Raw genomic sequence first — 17,661 nt, 5'->3', positions numbered from 1 at the left:
CAATAAAGGTATTGGCCAGCTGTGGATTTTGGAACATAGATTTCTTTACATTTTTTATACATTTGCTTTTGTGAAAGTAGATGTACACACAGAGAACAAATAAATTATATATGCCGTCTTTGGAGAAGCTAACTGGTCAATACTGAATCAGCAATGTAGTCCCAATACTAAATTGTAGTCCAACTGTAGATGTCCCACAGATACTTTTCATTTAGCACTTTGGCCCTTTACTGACTGATAACCAGGCCTAACTAAATATTGCATTAACAGTTGTGTTCAAATGCAGAGCTGCTTCAATTATGGGGGGAGGTGCAAGTTATCTGATTTTAACAGCAAAGGCAGGTGTGCAGGTGAAGAAGGTGTAACTTTACCCTCATTAACACCTTGAGTTGCCTGCAGTAAGAGAAGGCATCTAATAAATATAATAAAAACCAATAAAAACAATTCATTCCTTCTTTTTCTCTGCAAGCTACAACAAGGGAAGTGACCCTGACTGAGTGAAAAATATTTGGGGCTGTGGGGAATAAATTGCAGGTGTAGGGTAAAGTTCAGTGCCCCTCACCTGCATGCTCCATTTGCTGTTAAAATCAGACCAGCACCCCGATTTCTATGCAGCTGAAGCAGTTTTATGATATCAAACACATGGAACTGACATCATCATGTTTGATTTGGTCCTCAGATACCAATGTGTGCACTCCTTTGAGCTCATACATGTATGGAAGAGGATGCATCAAGAAAGCAGCAGCCAGGAGCTCAGCCATATCTAAGGACTTAGGGTGCTGGACACACAAGGTCTCCAATGACAGGGTGGAAATGTGTTAAGGGCAACATGAGGATACTCAGCGGCAGACCTACATTTTTGGGCTCCTGATATAGCAGCCTCTTTGCAACCAGCAACAAGGTCTGGGTAACCACTGTTATCTTCTTCAGTGGGGTTGTTCCACAACAGATCATCACAGTTTTGTTTTGTTTTTAATACCACTACATCTTATATTTTGATTAAACTTGTTGTACTAAATTATTTCCTACAGTGGATGTTCGGGTTGCAAACGTGATCCATGCAGGATGCACATTCGCAACCCGCAGCGGATTGTCTGTGCACACGCGAGTTGTGATTCGGTGCTTGTGCAACTGCCGAAACTTGGAAGTAACTCATTCTGGTACTTCCGGGTTTCAGCGGGTCCGTAACCCGAAAAAAGGCAACCTGAAGCATCTGTGACCCGAGGTATGATTGTATTTCAAAGTCACTGGTGTGAATAAAAAATCCCTATGCCTTATAGTTTTCGAGTTATTGGGGGGAGGCGTGAAAATTAGGGAAATGTCATATACAGGAACAATGAACTTTTTAAAGCAAAATTCATTAGTTTCATAGTAGATCCACCCCTGGGGACTGAATGGGGAACTGCCATGCTCGTCCTCTCTGCCACCCTTAATGTTTACTCCATATCATGAAGCTATCAGTGTTATGAATTTCCCTCTTTCCCACCAGCGACAGCCAATGATGTAAAGCAGGGTCAGGGAAACGAATAATACAATGGTGTCACACCAGGGGCATGGGTTCCATCATAGTGTTGGGAAAATGAGAGGACCTGGCACAGTAACCCGGTCTCCATCATGATGTGCATTCCTGCCCAAAGCATGTTAGAAACTATGGTAACTTAGTGCAAGCTGCAGCACTGTACAGACTAGCATAATTTCATGGACTAGAGGAGTCCCCAAACTAAGGCCCGCGGGCTAGGTAAGGCCCGAGGGACTCGTTTATCCGGCCCGCAGCAACCCCCACTGCCCACTGCCACCGCCTGCTCTTACCGGCGCTGCACTGCGTGGCTGCCCACTTCCAGGTCGGAGGAGCACCGGAAATAATGCTTGCACATGCGCACATCCAGATCGGAGGAGGCCCGTGCACATGAGCACAAGCTATTTCCGGTGCTCCTCTGACCCGGAAGTGCGCTGGAAATAGTGTGTGCGCATGCGTATGGGCACATGCTCCCCCACCCTCCGTGCTACCGGCACTGGAGACACTGGCCCGAGGCGTGGTAAGTTTGCTGGCCCCTGGACTAGAGTCTATTTAATCAGATTCGAGTTAACCTCAGTTAGCAATTGTTTTAGCTAGACAGACAGACAGACATCTCACACAGGTAAAGGGAGGAATACAGAATTGTCACAGGCTGAGAGAATCAATGTGTTTATATGGCTGCTTTTTTAGAGACTGAACACAATATAAACATGGCTGCCTAAATTCAGTCAAACCACCAAGAAAAATACTACACTGCTTGTTTTGACCTCATGTGACAATAATTAGTTGAACAGAAGCTTTCAGTAAATACCACAACATATGCACAATCCCACATTCTAATGGTAGCAAAAATGAGAGTCACAAGCATAATCTAAAATGCTCAATGTCCTTCTGGCACACAAACAGAAGTGTATCTGACTTCCTAACGAAAGGGATGCGGGGTAAATTTAAATCACTGATTTAAAAAGTGGTGACTACATGATTTTTTAAATGATTTTTCCAGCTTTCTAATTCCTGTGTGTCCTAAACAAGCATGCATGTTAGTTAGTTACTATAATAAATACAGCTTACTTGTTTTCAACTAAATAGTCCCTTTATACTATCCAGGAGTGTGACACAAAACCTCTAACCATGCAGCTCACATGCATTTGTACATTACCGAATTTATACTGTATCTTTTTAAGCAAGCAATTATGAATTAGAGATTTGTTTGATTTTTTTCTACATAAGGCCACTAAGCAAGATTACTTACTTGAAGTCTAAGTGCCCAGAACATTCCAGAAGCAAGTGTCACTAACAACATTGATTCTCCATGGCATGCAAAATAAATATTTGAGAACGTCTAAATAGTCATATGTTGAATAAGCATAGTGCATGGCCTGTTATGTCATATTTATAATACTTAACCTCAAGCCCCCCCCCTTTTTTTTTGTCGCTTGCCGGCTTGTTCTTTTACAAAGGAAACAAGCTTTGAAACTCAATAGTTACCGGTATGTTTGCCAAGGTTTTTTTTCTTGGTTTATCAAACACAGCTTCATATCTGAAACCTGCAAAACAACCCTAATTCTTGGTTTGAACTTGTTGCTCCTACTCAGATTTGCTATTCCTACTCAGGGGACAGCAATGCAGGAGCTATCTCTATGATTTACCGTTACATGTGAATTAGACCAAGATGTTTTCATAGGGTGTCATTTTATCTGATTTAACAAATCAGGAGTGCAGGTTTTAATGTTTTATCAACTTTAAACCAGGTTATTTTAGAGATACTTAATATAATCACTTTTTTAAAAAGATGTAAATAAACAAAGCTTGGTCTAAATTTTAAAAATCTGGTTTTAATTTTTTTTAATGGTTTTTCCTTTTTTAAGATTGTTCCAGAGGAAAGGACAAATTCATGTCTACTCTCCTAAAATGCAAGACTGTGGTGCCTTGCTTGCGGCTACCCTACCATGTTGTCATTTGAATAGGACAGAATAACAGCACTGGAGAACTGGGTGGCTCTAGACCTGTTATTAATATGGCAAGAACTGGTTGAAATTAGTGATGGGGGTGGGGAGTTTGCTTTGCCTTGGTATTTCAACACTTATCAGAGAAATCTAGAAGCTTCCTCAAGTATCATCTTCCAGTTTGTTAACTGTGCATACTGTATTGAGCCAGGAAGGGCCTCCTTACTGGCCATACTCACTTGTCCTTTCCCCTTCCCAAAACTTTTGTTTGTGAAGGAGGAGGTCTCACTGATTGGGAGGGTTGGGAGCAATGGCCTCATCACATTCACAGTGCGAATAGGGAGCATGGGAAATTTCACTCCTAGCTCACCCACCTCTGCTAGAAATTAGTTGCAACTACTTTTTGCAGTTCCATGTGAGCATCCAGACTTTACAGACAAAGCCTCTTGTTTACAAGAATAAGTATGGGGAAAGGGGAGCAGCCGTGGGGAGAGCTGACAAAGGACAAGTTAATTTTGAACCAAGACTGGACTTTAGAGAGGGTTTAGGTTCAAAGGTTTTTAAACCTATGGTATCATGGCTTGATTTAATCCCTGGCATCTGGTCTCCATAGACATTGATACTTCTGCCTAGGGATTTTAAAAAAATATTTTAACCGCATGCACATTTTACAATCATATATTGACTCCCAAAAGTTTAAGGCTCTTGAAATAAGTTTGTGGATGGACTGATTAAGCATTAATTATGCTCCAAACACATATTTTGCAAATTTATCTTGGCTCTGTAAAACACTTCTAATCCTTATTAAAATGTCTGCATGGGGGATTAAAATTTAAATACAGGCTAATTAATCCCGAGGAAAAACATCCTATCGTATTCAGTCCTGTGAATGAACATTTCTTAAAACCAAATCCTTCAAATGGCTGTGCATTAGAAGAGCAACATTCAGATTTGCCTAGTGTTGCCAAGAACAAGCCTTAGCCTCTGATCCTCCATTGTTTGCCTTCTTGCATGTGGGGCTCAAGGAAGAAGATGGTACAAAATATTTGAGATGCTAGTCTGGTATTCTCTTTATGGAGCAACAAAAAGACCGCAATCTGGAGAAGACACCACTAATATCTCCTTCTCTTAAAAGGTGGACCACCTGAGTGTTGTGAAAGCTCTTCCTAGGGCAAAGACAGAACAAGTAATAATCTTGACACAAAGCTGGCAAAAAATTCTCTCTGATGAGGTCCTCTTGCTCGATATCAAATTACAGTGGTACCTCGGTTTAAGAACAGCCCTGTTTACGAACTATTTGGTTTACAAACTCTGCAAAACTGGAAGTAGTGTCCTGGTTTGCAAACTTTACCTTGATCTAAGAACGGAATCTGAACAGTGGAAGGGCACCGGCGGTGGGAGGCCTCATTAGGGAAAGCGCACCTCGGTTTAAGAACGGTTTCGGTTTAAGAACGGACTTCTGGAACGGATTAAGTTCGCAAACCGAGGTACCACTGTACTTGTTGGTAAATTACTTGGGATATACAGTAAGTACCTCCATGGTCTCTGTCAGTTCTTTCCTTCCATTTCTTCCTCTGCATCCAGCTTGCTCTTCCCCATACTTGGGGAAGCCAGTGAATTAAAAGGGGTTGCCTTTCTCAGGAAACTAGTGTTTTCCCCATGAGTAGATAGGGGGACTCCAGGCGGCTTGTGTCTAGAAGAGCTTTTAACTGAAGTGGCTGGAATAGGCCTATTGAGGGCTTTTGTAGAGAACAAGAGGCCCTTGACAGTACAATGGACACTCCTACTAATCAGTGGGCACGCCAAGCTTAGAAGGATCTAGCCAATGAAGCCTGAAGTGAACTTGAGTGTAAAAAACAACAACAAATAGTTCAAGAAGGGAAGGAATGATTCGGGCTGAAGGGCAAGTATATATTCCTGGGCAAGACCCACAGCATTGGGATTGCCCCTGCATAGCACTTCTGATGCCCATCGGCCATTACTTGCAGTCTTCCAGTTTTCTCTGCTCTGCCTGATCCTCTTACCTCCCAACTCCTTTGATGCCCCAGAAACAATGTGAGCCATGTGCTCCTGCTGTCTTATCCTCCCCACTGTGATCCTTCATCATCACATTTCAGTGCCATTTCTGATTTCAGTGCCAATTCACACTGATTATGCTTAGCACCACAGACTCTTTCCCAAGTTTTGCCAATTCTCTCAACCCGCTAATTGTTTTCTGAGCATGTATCACTGATCAGCGAATACAGGGTGGTGAGGAATCTTTAGATGTGTTGTTACAAACTGCTTCCCTTCACAACAAATCCAGTGTCAAAAAAGAGTCTGTTCAAACCAAGTCACTCCAGAGGGCAGTGGAGCACCAAGCCAACAGCATATATTGTTGCTGCAATTCCCCACACATTGGAGAGGAAATTACTTAACATCTTTCCAACTGTGTTCCCGCCCCCCTTCTCTTCAGGAGCCATGGGGGTAGGCTGAGTAAGGACATTAAGGAGGAGGTCAGGCTGATATAGAATGGCCTTCGGAAACTGGGTAATGTGGGGGGCCCTGTTTTGGGACAGCCACAGGGAAAGGCCACAGGATTAATCCCCATATAGAAGTTTTAGTGAGCAACTTGGAACAGAAGCCTTCTAGGGAGGCTCCTCCCCCAAGATGCTTGAAAAGAGCCAGAGGTCTCAGGGTGTTTTATTATTTTTCTGGAAATGAAAGAAAGGAAGTGAGAAATTAAACTCTTGTGCTAGCAAATTAATATGTTGCATTACATTAAATGCCATGCACACACAGCATTCGTATCAGCCCACTGGATTATCCAAAGCACCACAATGAGTGCAGTGGTTGCTGCCCCCCCCTTTGGTCCAATCAAGTATTAGGCATAAAAGACTTTTGCAGTTGCTTAGAATAGCCATACACACCCAGCTCACAGATCATGCAGCTAGGGATGCCATCATTTGCTAGGCTTGCCAACTCTTTTTCTGAAAGAACACCTGTGTTTTGTTATACAAGCAATAAAACCAATTCAGCAAATAACCATCATCCTACCCATCACTGCAGCTCCTTGTTGGATAAAAAGCACAGCTGTTGAATTTCTGGATATCATGCATCTAATAATACTTTTCAGGGAGGAGGTGGCGCTGGAACTCCTATCAGCATTTCCAGAGACAAGGTGCTTCTCTGGGCCCTATGTAGCTAAAGCACAACATGCCAATTGGAGGGCTATTGTTTATGTTTGTTATTGTGGGATGTATTTTTGTGTTTTTATATTGTAAAGCACCCTGTGATCTTCAGGTGAAGAGTGGTATAGAATTTTAATAAACCACAAAGAAAGACAACAGATGTTTCAGGACCCATCTAAAATTAAAACCTCCATATTCAGAAGCAGCATATCTGTGACTAATAGTTACAGGGAATAAACCACAGAGGATAGCTATCTCCACTATGCCCTGGTTGTGAGCTTCTTAGTGGCATTTGGTTTACTACAGCTGATGCAATGGACCTTAAGTTTGATCCAATAAGAAAACGTTTATGTTCTTATTAGCTCAAAATTGATGATGCTGGATAAAACTTCCTGGCAACTGTGATATTTGCTTATTACTGTGTGTGTGAGTATCTCAGCTAAGAATAGTGCTGAGCTCTGAAACTCAGCCACCGTTTCCAAGTACCAGCTGATGAATCATTCTAGGCGTCAGATTCTCATTGTTTGTTTTCAAAGCTTACTATAAGGTGGTCCACTGCTGAGCCAAGATCCTCAGACTACGTTGGATGAATGTCAGTCTCCTCTTAGCTTCCTTCTTAGTTGCCAAATGTACTTATGTGTTAACTTATACCAGGGAGAGTCTACCTTGCCCCACCCAGCCTGCTCCCAAATAGCCATACCTTTCTCTGAGAAACAAGGCAGAATGTAACACGCCCAGTAGGTTAATCCAGTGGTTTTCAACCAATGTGCCGTGGCACCCTGGGGTGCCTTGAATGATGGTTAAGGGTGCCACAGGCAACACTGGCCTCTGCCTCTCTTTCCTTCCCTCCCTCCTCTGATGCCCTCTCACATTTTTGCCTCCCAAAGGCTTGCACAGATGTTTATTGCAGCAGCCCTGGCTATACGCTCTGCAGGCAAATGGTGCCTCTGGGAGGCACCTCTCTTTTTTGGGGGGGGGGGACTCCCAAGGAGAGGGGAGAGGAGAGGAGAGGAGGCTGAAGGAACACTCCACAAGAGAGGGTGTTTGAAAAAGGGTGAGTGGCTACCAGCTCTGCAGGCAAGGGGTGACATAACTGGGCTCCTGAGCTCCACAGGGGTGCCGCAGAAAGGATGTAGTTGGTTAAGGGAGCTATGGGCTCAAAAAGGTTGAAAACCTCTGGGTTAATCTATTGTAATCAAAATTTGGAACTCCTGGATAAGACTGGCACGTGTTTGGAGAAAGGCACTATATGTATAGGTTTATTATTCTTTGCTAAATTTGTATGTTGTCTTTTCACAAAATGGTGCTCAAGGTAAAAACAAGTAAGTAAGACATCAATGCAAACAATAAAAACAACCAGTTAACCAAGCTGCTAACATTTTACAGTGACAGCTTATGAAGCCAAATATTTGCATGTTTGCATCTCAGTGGATGGTTATCACAGAAGGAGCTCTTTACCCTTGGTAAAGAGTTACTGAGCTTGGATACAGCTACCAAGCAGGGCCCCTCTCAAGTTCCCACCAAACATGCTTCAGATGTTGGGGGGACAAAAAAGAGTGGCCTCTTCTGAAGATCTCAAAGCACAGTCAGGCTTGTATGGGGAAAGCACAGTCTGTCAGATAACCCGGTCCCAGGTTGTGTAAACAACTGTGCTTGGAAATAAGCCAGTAAAGCTGTTTTAACTGGCTGTAGCATTCTGAATCAACTGGTATCTGAACACTCTTTGCATGTAATCTCACACAAAGTGTGTTTCAGTAGTCCAAACAAGATATAACTAAGGCATGTGTCACCACAGCTAGATCTGATATCTTCAGGAAAAAGTGTCCTTTCTGCACCAGCCTCAGAAAAGGTGCCCTTTCTGCAAAAGTGCTCCTGGTCACTGCTGAAACCTGGGGATCCAGCTTCGGGTCTGGATCCAGGAGTATTCCAAAACTGCAGAGTTGAGTCTTCAAGTGGACTGCAAGCCTGTCCAAGACAGAGGTGGCTAACCTGGGGCCCTCCAGATGTTGACGGACTACAATTGCCATCCTCCCCAACTATTGGCCATGGGCTAAAGAGTAACAACCACGTAGTAGTCATTTAAGTTTTGAACTTTTATTTATTCCCCCCTTTCCTACTGTATTTGCTGTTTGGTTGTTCTAGAATGTATGAAGTTATTGGTCTAACAGGTGGGTGAGAACCTGAGCAGTTGCAATGCTGATGAAATGATCTTTTGCTTAATGGTGTCCAGAGTGAAAGTCATATTAGCACAAAACTGAGTGTGGCACAAAGACGGAGTTACTGTAGTACCCCACATGGGAGGTTGGATAGATTATTTTATTTTTATTCTGAGGCTGTATGAGTTTTAAATCTGGTCAGCTATCTTTGTTGTGCGAAGTGACCAGCTAGGATTTTGTACTGAGGGATATGGATGGGTATGTGATTGTGGGTAGTATTGGTTGAATAGTATTGAATAGATCTACAGATATCAGGGGCGGAATTAGCATTATGAATACCTGTACATGAAGCTGCCATATTGGATCTGGCCATTAGACCATTCTAGCCCATTGCTGTCTACTCAGATTGACAGCAGTTTTCCAGAATCTCAGGCATAATTCTAAGTCCCACCTATTCTTTCCCTCGTGGCCTCCACCCCTTCCTTCCAACCCTCTCCAAAAGATCGCATTTCGCAGGAGGGGATGGTGGGATTCGGTATGTGTGTGTGTAAGAGAGAGAGCAAGCGAGGGAGGTGCATTTCAAATCTAAATACAGTGCCTGGCCAAAGTGTTGGGCTGGATTGTCATAAATTCGGGTTCAAATTACTACTCAGCTAAGGACCTTGGGTGCAGAGTTGCTGTGTGGCTTAAAAAAAAAATTTGTTCCAAGATTTTAAAAAAGGCATTTTAAGAAGCAGCCCCCAAACTTCAAAAACCCAATTATGCCAGTTCTCTTCTAAACCCTTGAGGAAGTTAGACTAGCTTGCTAAAATGCACCAGGTCAAAAATGCATGAGAAGCCCCGTCTGCCTGAGAGCATGGGTTCTCTTTCTTAGAGGAAACCTGGGTCAAAGATTTCCCCTTTGTATCGAGTTTCGACTTCCTCCTGCAGACTCCCATTTCCTCATGGAAAGAACATGATTTTAGCTATTCAGCAGTCGGAGGATGGATACAATCAGAGTACAGAATATAGTTTCATTAGTTCTCAGATGGGAATGCAGCTTCACATACATTCAGCACAACTGTGGACATCTGGCTGTAAGGTTTTCACAGCTATTTCAAGGCAGAAATTCACAACCTGCACAGCCATTGTCCAAAAGGGAGACATTTTATGCTTAACATCAACATAGTTTGCGTCTTGGGTGCTTTTATCAGGAAATATAAGATGACCAGGAACTTTGCTCAGTGCCCAGTCCAGCTAGACCCATCCCATGAGGACCAATCCTGCAGACTAGGTATATTTGCAAAGTTAGGGGGAGAGGGGTGTGCAAAATAAATTATAAAAAATGAAAGCAAATACAGGATGTCCCTGCCACTGTAGGTCGTTCTTCTCTAGAAACAGCGCAGTGCCCATACAATATTACAATGCACCCTTGGAATGCCCATTGCAAACGGATGGAAATGGGACATTCAAGACCCATTCCCATTCAAGGCGTGTGAGATGTGTTTTGTGTGTGTGTGTTTTTGATTTTCAGCTAATTCCTATTAGGTTTGTAAGGTCAAAAGTGGCAAAGGATCAAAGGACGTCAGATACTCTGAGCAGTTCACTCCCCATAAAAAAACAAACAAACAAAAAAAAAAAAAACAGAAGAGGAAAAAACGTTTCCAGCAAAGTCTTGCCCCGCCCCCTAAGCACAGGAGAAATTGCGGCTTGGGGGGTGGGGAGGAACACGCCCCCCCCCTGCACCGCGAACAAACGCCTAGAAGTCGTAGCCTTCCGACCTAGCTGCAGAGCTTTCCATCTTTCCTGGGCAGCTTACTCTCCCAAATTTGAGCCCTACGGCTGCCCATCCATGCCTGCCTTTTGCAAAGCAAACAATGCTGCGTTGCGCTTGGGTCTTGGCTTTTGCTCCTTGCAAAGCCGGTCTACACGCCAGCATGTGCTTCATCGCACGCCAGAAACTGCTCCCTACAAATTCAAACCGTCTAAGTCCCACCTATTCTTTCCCTCGTGGCCTCCGCCCCTTCCTTCCAACCCTCTCGGAAAGATCGCATTTCGCAGGAGGGGATGGTTGGGATTCGGGGTGTGTGTGTGTCAGAAAGAGCGCAAGCGAGGGAGACGCTCACCGTCCCTAAAGCCGGCTGCATTTCAAATCTAAACACGCACGGAGGGGGGAAGGCGGGACGCAAGCCAGGTGCCCCACGAGGGCAGAGGGGCTACCAAACGGTTCGCTAGTAGTTCCCCGGCGAGAGGATGGAAGGCCGCAGATTACAATGGGGGGAAGAGAACTGGCCAAGGATTGCAGCTTTAACAGCACGCAAGGAATCGTTACATCGCATCGTGCCAATGAAATGCCATACAAGACGACCGCCTCTCTCTCCCTCCCCAGTCTCCCCAGAGCTTTATCGATATCCGCGCGCAGCGTGCGGTGATTAAAAACATTTTTTTATATTAAAAACTCCCACAGTCGTTCGGAACAATTCCTTTTTCCTTTTCTCTGCTGCTTTGACTGCAACGTTTAGACGACGCTAAAATGAGCGCCTTTCTCCACCGCCAAGGAGGCTTTCCGTTAAGTAAAACCCATTCCCTTTGTAGCGCGAGAGAGGGGCGAATGGCATTTGCAGTTTAAATCCCACCACCCACGCCCCGCTTTAGCCGAGGCTTCCGAAGCAGCAGCAGGGTTTGTCTTGAGTTCGCGCGAGCCCGTGGGGGTCTCCCCACACCTGGCGCCCCACGGACATTGCCGAAGGGCTGCTCCTCCCACCTGCCCCCATTTCTGTCATTGTTTCTGCTTAGACGTGACCCCCCGGAGTCCGCATCGCTCCAGATCCCACTGACCGTGTGGAGCGCAGGGGCGGATTCCGCGGCGCAGAGAACTGTCAAGAGACCACGCGGCGGGCGCTGCCCGAGGCACTTCTGACCCTTTTGCGCCGAGCAAGCCGGTAAGCAACGAGACGGGCCAGCTCTGCCTTGCAGCCCGGATCGTCTCCTTGGCGAGGCACCTCTGAACCCCGAGCCCCCAATGCGCCCCTCTGCCTTACCTGCTGGGCCTGGCAAAATGTACCGTCCGGAGCGTCCTCCCCGACCTCTGCAACGGGGCATGAAGCATTTTCTCAGATCGTCCCTATAAACTCATAGCCAGCTTTCCAGCAGAGGCTCCCTGCTAGTCGCTCAGTCTCCTAGAAAGCGGCCACATGAAGCGAGGAGGGAGGAGAAGAAATTAGACCCTTCCCTCTGTCCCTCCTTCGCCCTCCCCTTGCGCTCGCTCTCCCCCTCCGACGGCTCCTGTCAAGCTAGGCTTAAAGCTGCAGCGCACTATTTCCCCTCCGCGCTGACTCTTGTCCCCTCGGCTTCTGGAAGCTGCCTCTTTAACACCCACTGCAGGTACGGCAGACAAAGGGCTGCCTGGTAGCAGATTCCTCCTTGCAGCAGAGACTGCAGCGCAAAGATGCATGCCACCCTGGGGAAAGGAAGGGGCTCCCCTTAGCCAACCAGCCCTGGGGAGTGGGCGCTGCAGAACCCGAAGTGCATCAACCTTTCCCCCCATGCCACGTACCCTTTGCCCTGCATATTCCGTGCTCCCGCAACAACCTTCATCCTGGCAACAGGCAAGCAAATTGTCTTTGTTCTTCACCAGACTCTCTGCTCCCTGGCTGCTTTAAGGTGTATCTCTGTAACTGTACAGTTATCGCAGCTATACAATCGATCACGCACCTTGCTGCGAGGGTGGGGAAGACATTGGAAAAGGATGCTAGCAAGACCAGAAACAGGTCGACGGGTCCATATGCTTTGAATTCGGCAAAAGGATCCACTTGCTTTCAAATACAGGCAATTGTTTCACATTGTCGTCCAACTTAAGCAGCAATTCAGCTTTGATTCCAGAGGACAGCTATTTATGACCCATTCTGAGGACTCTGATAGCAGCATGGGTCCCCCACCCCACCTTCGCCTTTGCCTTTGCCACCGACTGATTAAGCTTGGTGAGAAAAATTCCCAACATCCCCCAGAGGGGATTCTTCTAGGCAACCATTTCTGATAGTGACACTGGTGACATTTGTATATTAGTGTTAATTCCTGATAGTCAGGCACAATAGGCTGTGACTATGGCAGTAATCACAACTCGTGATTCCCATACATATCCAATGGTCATACCCAAGGGTTGGTGGAGTAAGATTAAGCTGGGAAGGCTCCAGTTTAAGTCTCACCCTAGTCATGAATTTGTGATAGCCATAAGCCAGGGGTCTCCCAAGAGACTGAGATCTACTCACAGAGTTAAAAACTGGCAGTGATCAGTTTTGTGACCCCAGGTCAAAGTTGTTGAGCTTTTTTTAGCGGGACGTTTTTAGGGGTTATTGGGCTTTTTTAGAGAGGAAAACCCTGTTCAGCTTCTTTGGGGGGAGCCACTGATATTCCAGTGGTCTACCACAGACGTCCAGTGATCTCCCTGTTGCACGTGCCTGCCATAAGCAATCCAGGTGCAGCCAGTGGTGGGGGAAGGGGGTGTGGGTCACCCTGGGTGTCATCACTGGGGGGGGGTGACAAAACAACAAATACTTTTAAAAATAATAAATAGAAAATGGGCTCATGAAACTTTTTAGTTTAGTTTAGTTTAGTCAACAAACGTAACAAAACATGGCTGGCACTGGGTGCAACACCGCAGGGGCATGGTGGCTTGAAATGGCAGCATGGGGCTTGCGTATGCCCTCCACCTCTCACTCAGCCGCCCTACAGCTGAGGGGGAGGTGGCGGAGAGGCTCCATGCAGCGCCCCCCTGCCCCCATGGCCAGCTCACCCCGCCTCCTAGCTACACCGCTGGGTGCAGCATTTGTTTCAGGAGCACCTAAAATCTGTGAGTTGTGTGAGAAGACCAAGGGAAAGCCCACCATTTGTGGGAGTCACTACCCAGCCTTCTGACTATAGGGCCTGCTGTGACATTACAATGACATGAAAGTCCTGAGTTAGAATTAAGATCCTATATTTGCCGCTACAATTTGTTTTTGAGTTGACATGCTATTCCCCGATTACAGCTATACTAAAATCGTAGCTACCTGAATTGTGTGTGTGTTTAGGGGACAGCAAGGGTCTAATAATGGGTCTTTCACTCTAGCCTTTTATGTCTAATTGGCTAGATCTCCTCTCCCAAATAAATGTAAGTCATTGCTATGACTTCACTGATTGGCTAAGACACGGAAAGGTGGGAGTGGGCTGGTTTCTCACAAAACAAATTAGAATACTGCCTGCACATTTTGTCTCATAGCTAAGGTTCTACAAATGCTGGAAACTTCTTTAAAAAATGAAATCTAATCTAGGGGTTGTGGTTGCCCCCCCACAAGCCCCTCTCTGCAGACCCCCATATTATAAGAAATACTCTTCTCCTTGACCACTTCTGCCGGAAATACACGTGATAGGGACCAGGAAAGAAGGATAACCCACTTCCCAGAAGAATCAAATTTATTTAATAATAATAATATAATAATAATAATAATTTTTTATTTATACCCCAAGGCCGGGCCCAGAGTGGCTTACAAGCAATAATAAAAACAAGTTGAATGATTACAACTTAAAAACAAAATTAAAATAGAACATTAAAATATTGAAACATTAAAATGTAGCCTCCTCGCAGGAGGAGAAGGAAAAGAAAAAAGAAAGAGAGGAAGGAAGGGAATCAAATTGGCTCCAAGCCAAAGGCCAGGCGGAACAACTCTGTCTTACAGGCCCTGCGGAAAGAAATCAGATCCTGCAGGGCCCTGGTCTCATGAGGCAGAGCGTTCCACCAGGCCAGAGCCAGAGTTGAAAAGGCCCTGGCTCTCGTTGAAGCTAATCTAACTTCCTTAGGGCCCGGGACCACTAGGGTGTTGCTATTTATGGACCTTGAGGCTCTCCGTGGGGCATATCGGGAGAGGCGGTCCCGTAGGTCCTAGGGTCCTAGGCCGTGAAGGGCTTTAAAGGTCAAAAGCAGCACCTTAAATCTGACCCTGTACTCCACCGGGAGCCAGTGCAGCTTGAAAAGCACTGGGTGAATATGCTCCCATGGCAGAGACCCCGTGAGGAGCCTCGCTGCAGCATTCTGCACCCGCTGGAGTTTCTGAGCAGCCCTGCGTAGAGCTAATTACAGTAGTCAAGCCTGGAGATGACCGTCGCATGGATCACTGTGGCCAGGTTGGGGCGGGAAAGGTAAGGGACCAACTGCTTGATGCGGCGAAGGTGGAAAAATGTCGCCTTGGCTGTTGCTGTAACTTGCGCCTCCATGGAAAGGGAGGGGTCAAGGATTACACCCAAACTCTTAACGGAAGGCAATGGCACTAATTGGGCCCCCGCAAGAGAAGGGAGTTGGTCCCTCATCCCCATGCCATCCCGACCCAGCCATAGGACCATAACTGGTCCTCCTACTACAATAGCTGATACCCATGGCACTGAACGCCTGTCAGGCATATGTCTGCAAAACCCGATGTACAGGCATTGGTAGCACCACTTCCCAAGGTCAAGTAAAGAGTGTCTGTCAATAGCAGCCTGGCCATCTCTCCTTGATATGCCCTCAATGACTGTTAAGTGGGACGCCAAAGGTCTAAATTCAGGGCACCCTGCTGAGTCAGAAGAGCGTGGTAAAATTAAGTGCTGCCTGTATTACACCATTTGGGCTGCCTTAACCAGGTCATCCTGACTCAGGTACAAATAAGACGGCAGGGAGACAGTTTCGAGCTGAAACATGTTCAAAAGAGACCTAGAAAGGAAGATTCACACACAAAAGGCAACAGAGATATCAAAGCTGCTGTCGTCACTGGCTTTAAGGTATCTGAGGTCAGCTCACCTGATTCATGTTTTCCTCTACCCTCTACAAGACCCTCTTTCCTTTCGGCCAGTGCACTATCTGTGTAGTAAGGATATTTGTGATGGTCCTTTAAACTTCACCTTTTCTCAAGGACAGGGTGCAGACTTGAAATGAGACTGGTGGATTTTTCACTCTGGTCCAGAGATGTGCAAAATGGATGTGAGATGTAAAGAGACATCACCAGTAAGGGCAGCTCCACTGAATGAGACTGATTCCCCAATTACATCTCTTAATACTCCCTGATAGACAATGCATAATAACAACCACCGAGGTAACTGATGGACAAAGCCCATTGCATTGCAATTCAAATCACACAAATGCTTTCTATCAATGTTAACATGAGCAGAATCAGGCTTGCCTTCCGGTGTGCTAAACAGGGTGGTTTTAAAAACAAAAACACATTACAATTAAGATTCTTGTGAATAAGCTATCATGGTCGAATTCCTCATGCTATTTCATCCAGCAAAATTTATGGATTTTTCCATAGACTGCTGCTCATGGCATCAATTTAGAACAGTGATTCTTAACCTTTCTTGAATGCTGGCATCAGCACATTTAAAGCTGTACAAACCAGCCTCATTGGCATAAGCCAAACCTGACTTAGCAGGACCATGTGAATGTGCAAGCTCCCGGATGGGAGTTTGCAGCTTCTGTGCTCCTCCTGTCCTTTTGCTGCCGCGCCAAACTTAGCTTAGATCGCCATCCAAATCGAGGGCTCATAGTTAAACTCTCTTCTCACTAACCACAAGCTGTAACCAAGGTTTGTTCTTTGTTATAGCTTTTGGCCAGCAAGGAAGGAGTTTAACCAGGAAGCTCACTTCAGATGACACTCCAAACCAAATCTCGGCTGAACTCAGTGCAGCATGGCAGCAAAATGGACCACGGAGGAGCAAAGAAGCTATGAGCCCATTTCTTTGTTTGTGCATACAAACCAGGCTACTGACAGTCACCATGGTTTGATTACATTCCTTCACTCATATATACTCCAAAACAAAATGCTTTAAAACATCTTACTGATTGTTTCCATTTTCTGTTAGAATTCATGGATAACAGTGTTAAATCTGAAATATATGTATATTTTGCATTTATTTCAAATATGCCCCTATCTTTTATTTTCATGACAGATGGGCACAGCACAGTCCAGGGCTGTAATGCCATGGCTGATAAACAAGTGTTGCAGAGCCTCCTGTCTTCCCTCTTTCTCGTTGAGATAATGAAACTCCACACATATGCAGGAGGCTTTCACCACCATAGCTGACAACGAGCCCGCCTCACTTTCATGCAGACGGCTGCACAAGTCATAATCCATGTGCTTAACTGTGTCAGCCAGTCAAGCTAAACCGTTTATGTTACAAGATATTAACAGACACATTTAAAAACATAGCAGTTGCTCCACACTATCATATACATTAACCTCCAGCAAGTAAATAAATTACAACATTATTTCCCAGCAGAACAATCTCCGTATCTCTGCTATTTAAGGAAGGAGCAGAAAGGCTTGCAGATTCAATCTGAAAGTTGGTTTTGTTCCTTGTCTTTTACCAGTAATCTGTATTTACAGAGCTTTTTGAACTCAGGCGACAGAGGGTTAAACATGTGAGCAAGGCTGAAAGAACAGGTCCCTATGGACTCAGAAATAAGTAATTCCTTCCTCAAGCTTTCCTTTGCCTTGGCAAGGCCTTCTTCTCTACTCCCTTGTCAGTGGGCCCTCAAACTACACCTTGTTTATTCCTGTGCCCAGAGAAACTATAAAACAGCAAGCAATGGGTCTGATTCCCTAGTTTTAATTAACTCCATGTGTGATTGAGTAGATGTAGTATGAATGCAACTGTACACAGATGTGTGAGAGGAAGGATGTGCATTTTTAAATGTGCAGGCATGCATGTGTGTCTGATCTGTCTGCTGGGACTGGCTATGCAGAGGCTAATTAGATATCAGGTGATTTGGTAACTTTGGAATTCAACCAGCCTCTTTCAAAGAAATGAAAACAAAAGAAACCTCACGGCACCATAAAGACTAACAAATGTTTTTATGGCATAAGCTATCATGGACTACAGTCAACTTT

At 45.3% G+C, this 17,661-nt stretch overlaps 1 protein-coding gene across 11 annotated transcripts in view; it reads right to left on the bottom strand.

Annotated features, from left to right (window-relative positions):
• The window catches only part of NAV1 (neuron navigator 1), a 278,297-nt gene that overhangs the window by 61,782 nt on the left and 198,854 nt on the right, over positions 1–17,661 (bottom strand). For 3 of the 11 annotated variants that reach the window (XM_081866981.1, XM_081866972.1, XM_081866973.1), the window contains exon 1: positions 11,809–11,966. The exons of the other annotated variants lie outside the window; for them this stretch is intronic. In XM_081866981.1, the coding sequence (XP_081723107.1) occupies positions 11,809–11,876 (68 nt within the window). In that variant the 5' untranslated portion in view covers positions 11,877–11,966. Of the gene's footprint in view, positions 1–11,808; positions 11,967–17,661 lie in introns of those variants that run through there. 11 annotated transcript variants of the gene reach the window in all.

The sequence above is a fragment of the Podarcis erhardii genome (assembly GCF_964252035.2).
Source record: "Podarcis erhardii genome assembly, chromosome: 6".
Taxonomy (NCBI): domain Eukaryota; kingdom Metazoa; phylum Chordata; class Lepidosauria; order Squamata; family Lacertidae; genus Podarcis; species Podarcis erhardii.
This window is presented reverse-complemented; position numbering and strand designations above follow the sequence as displayed.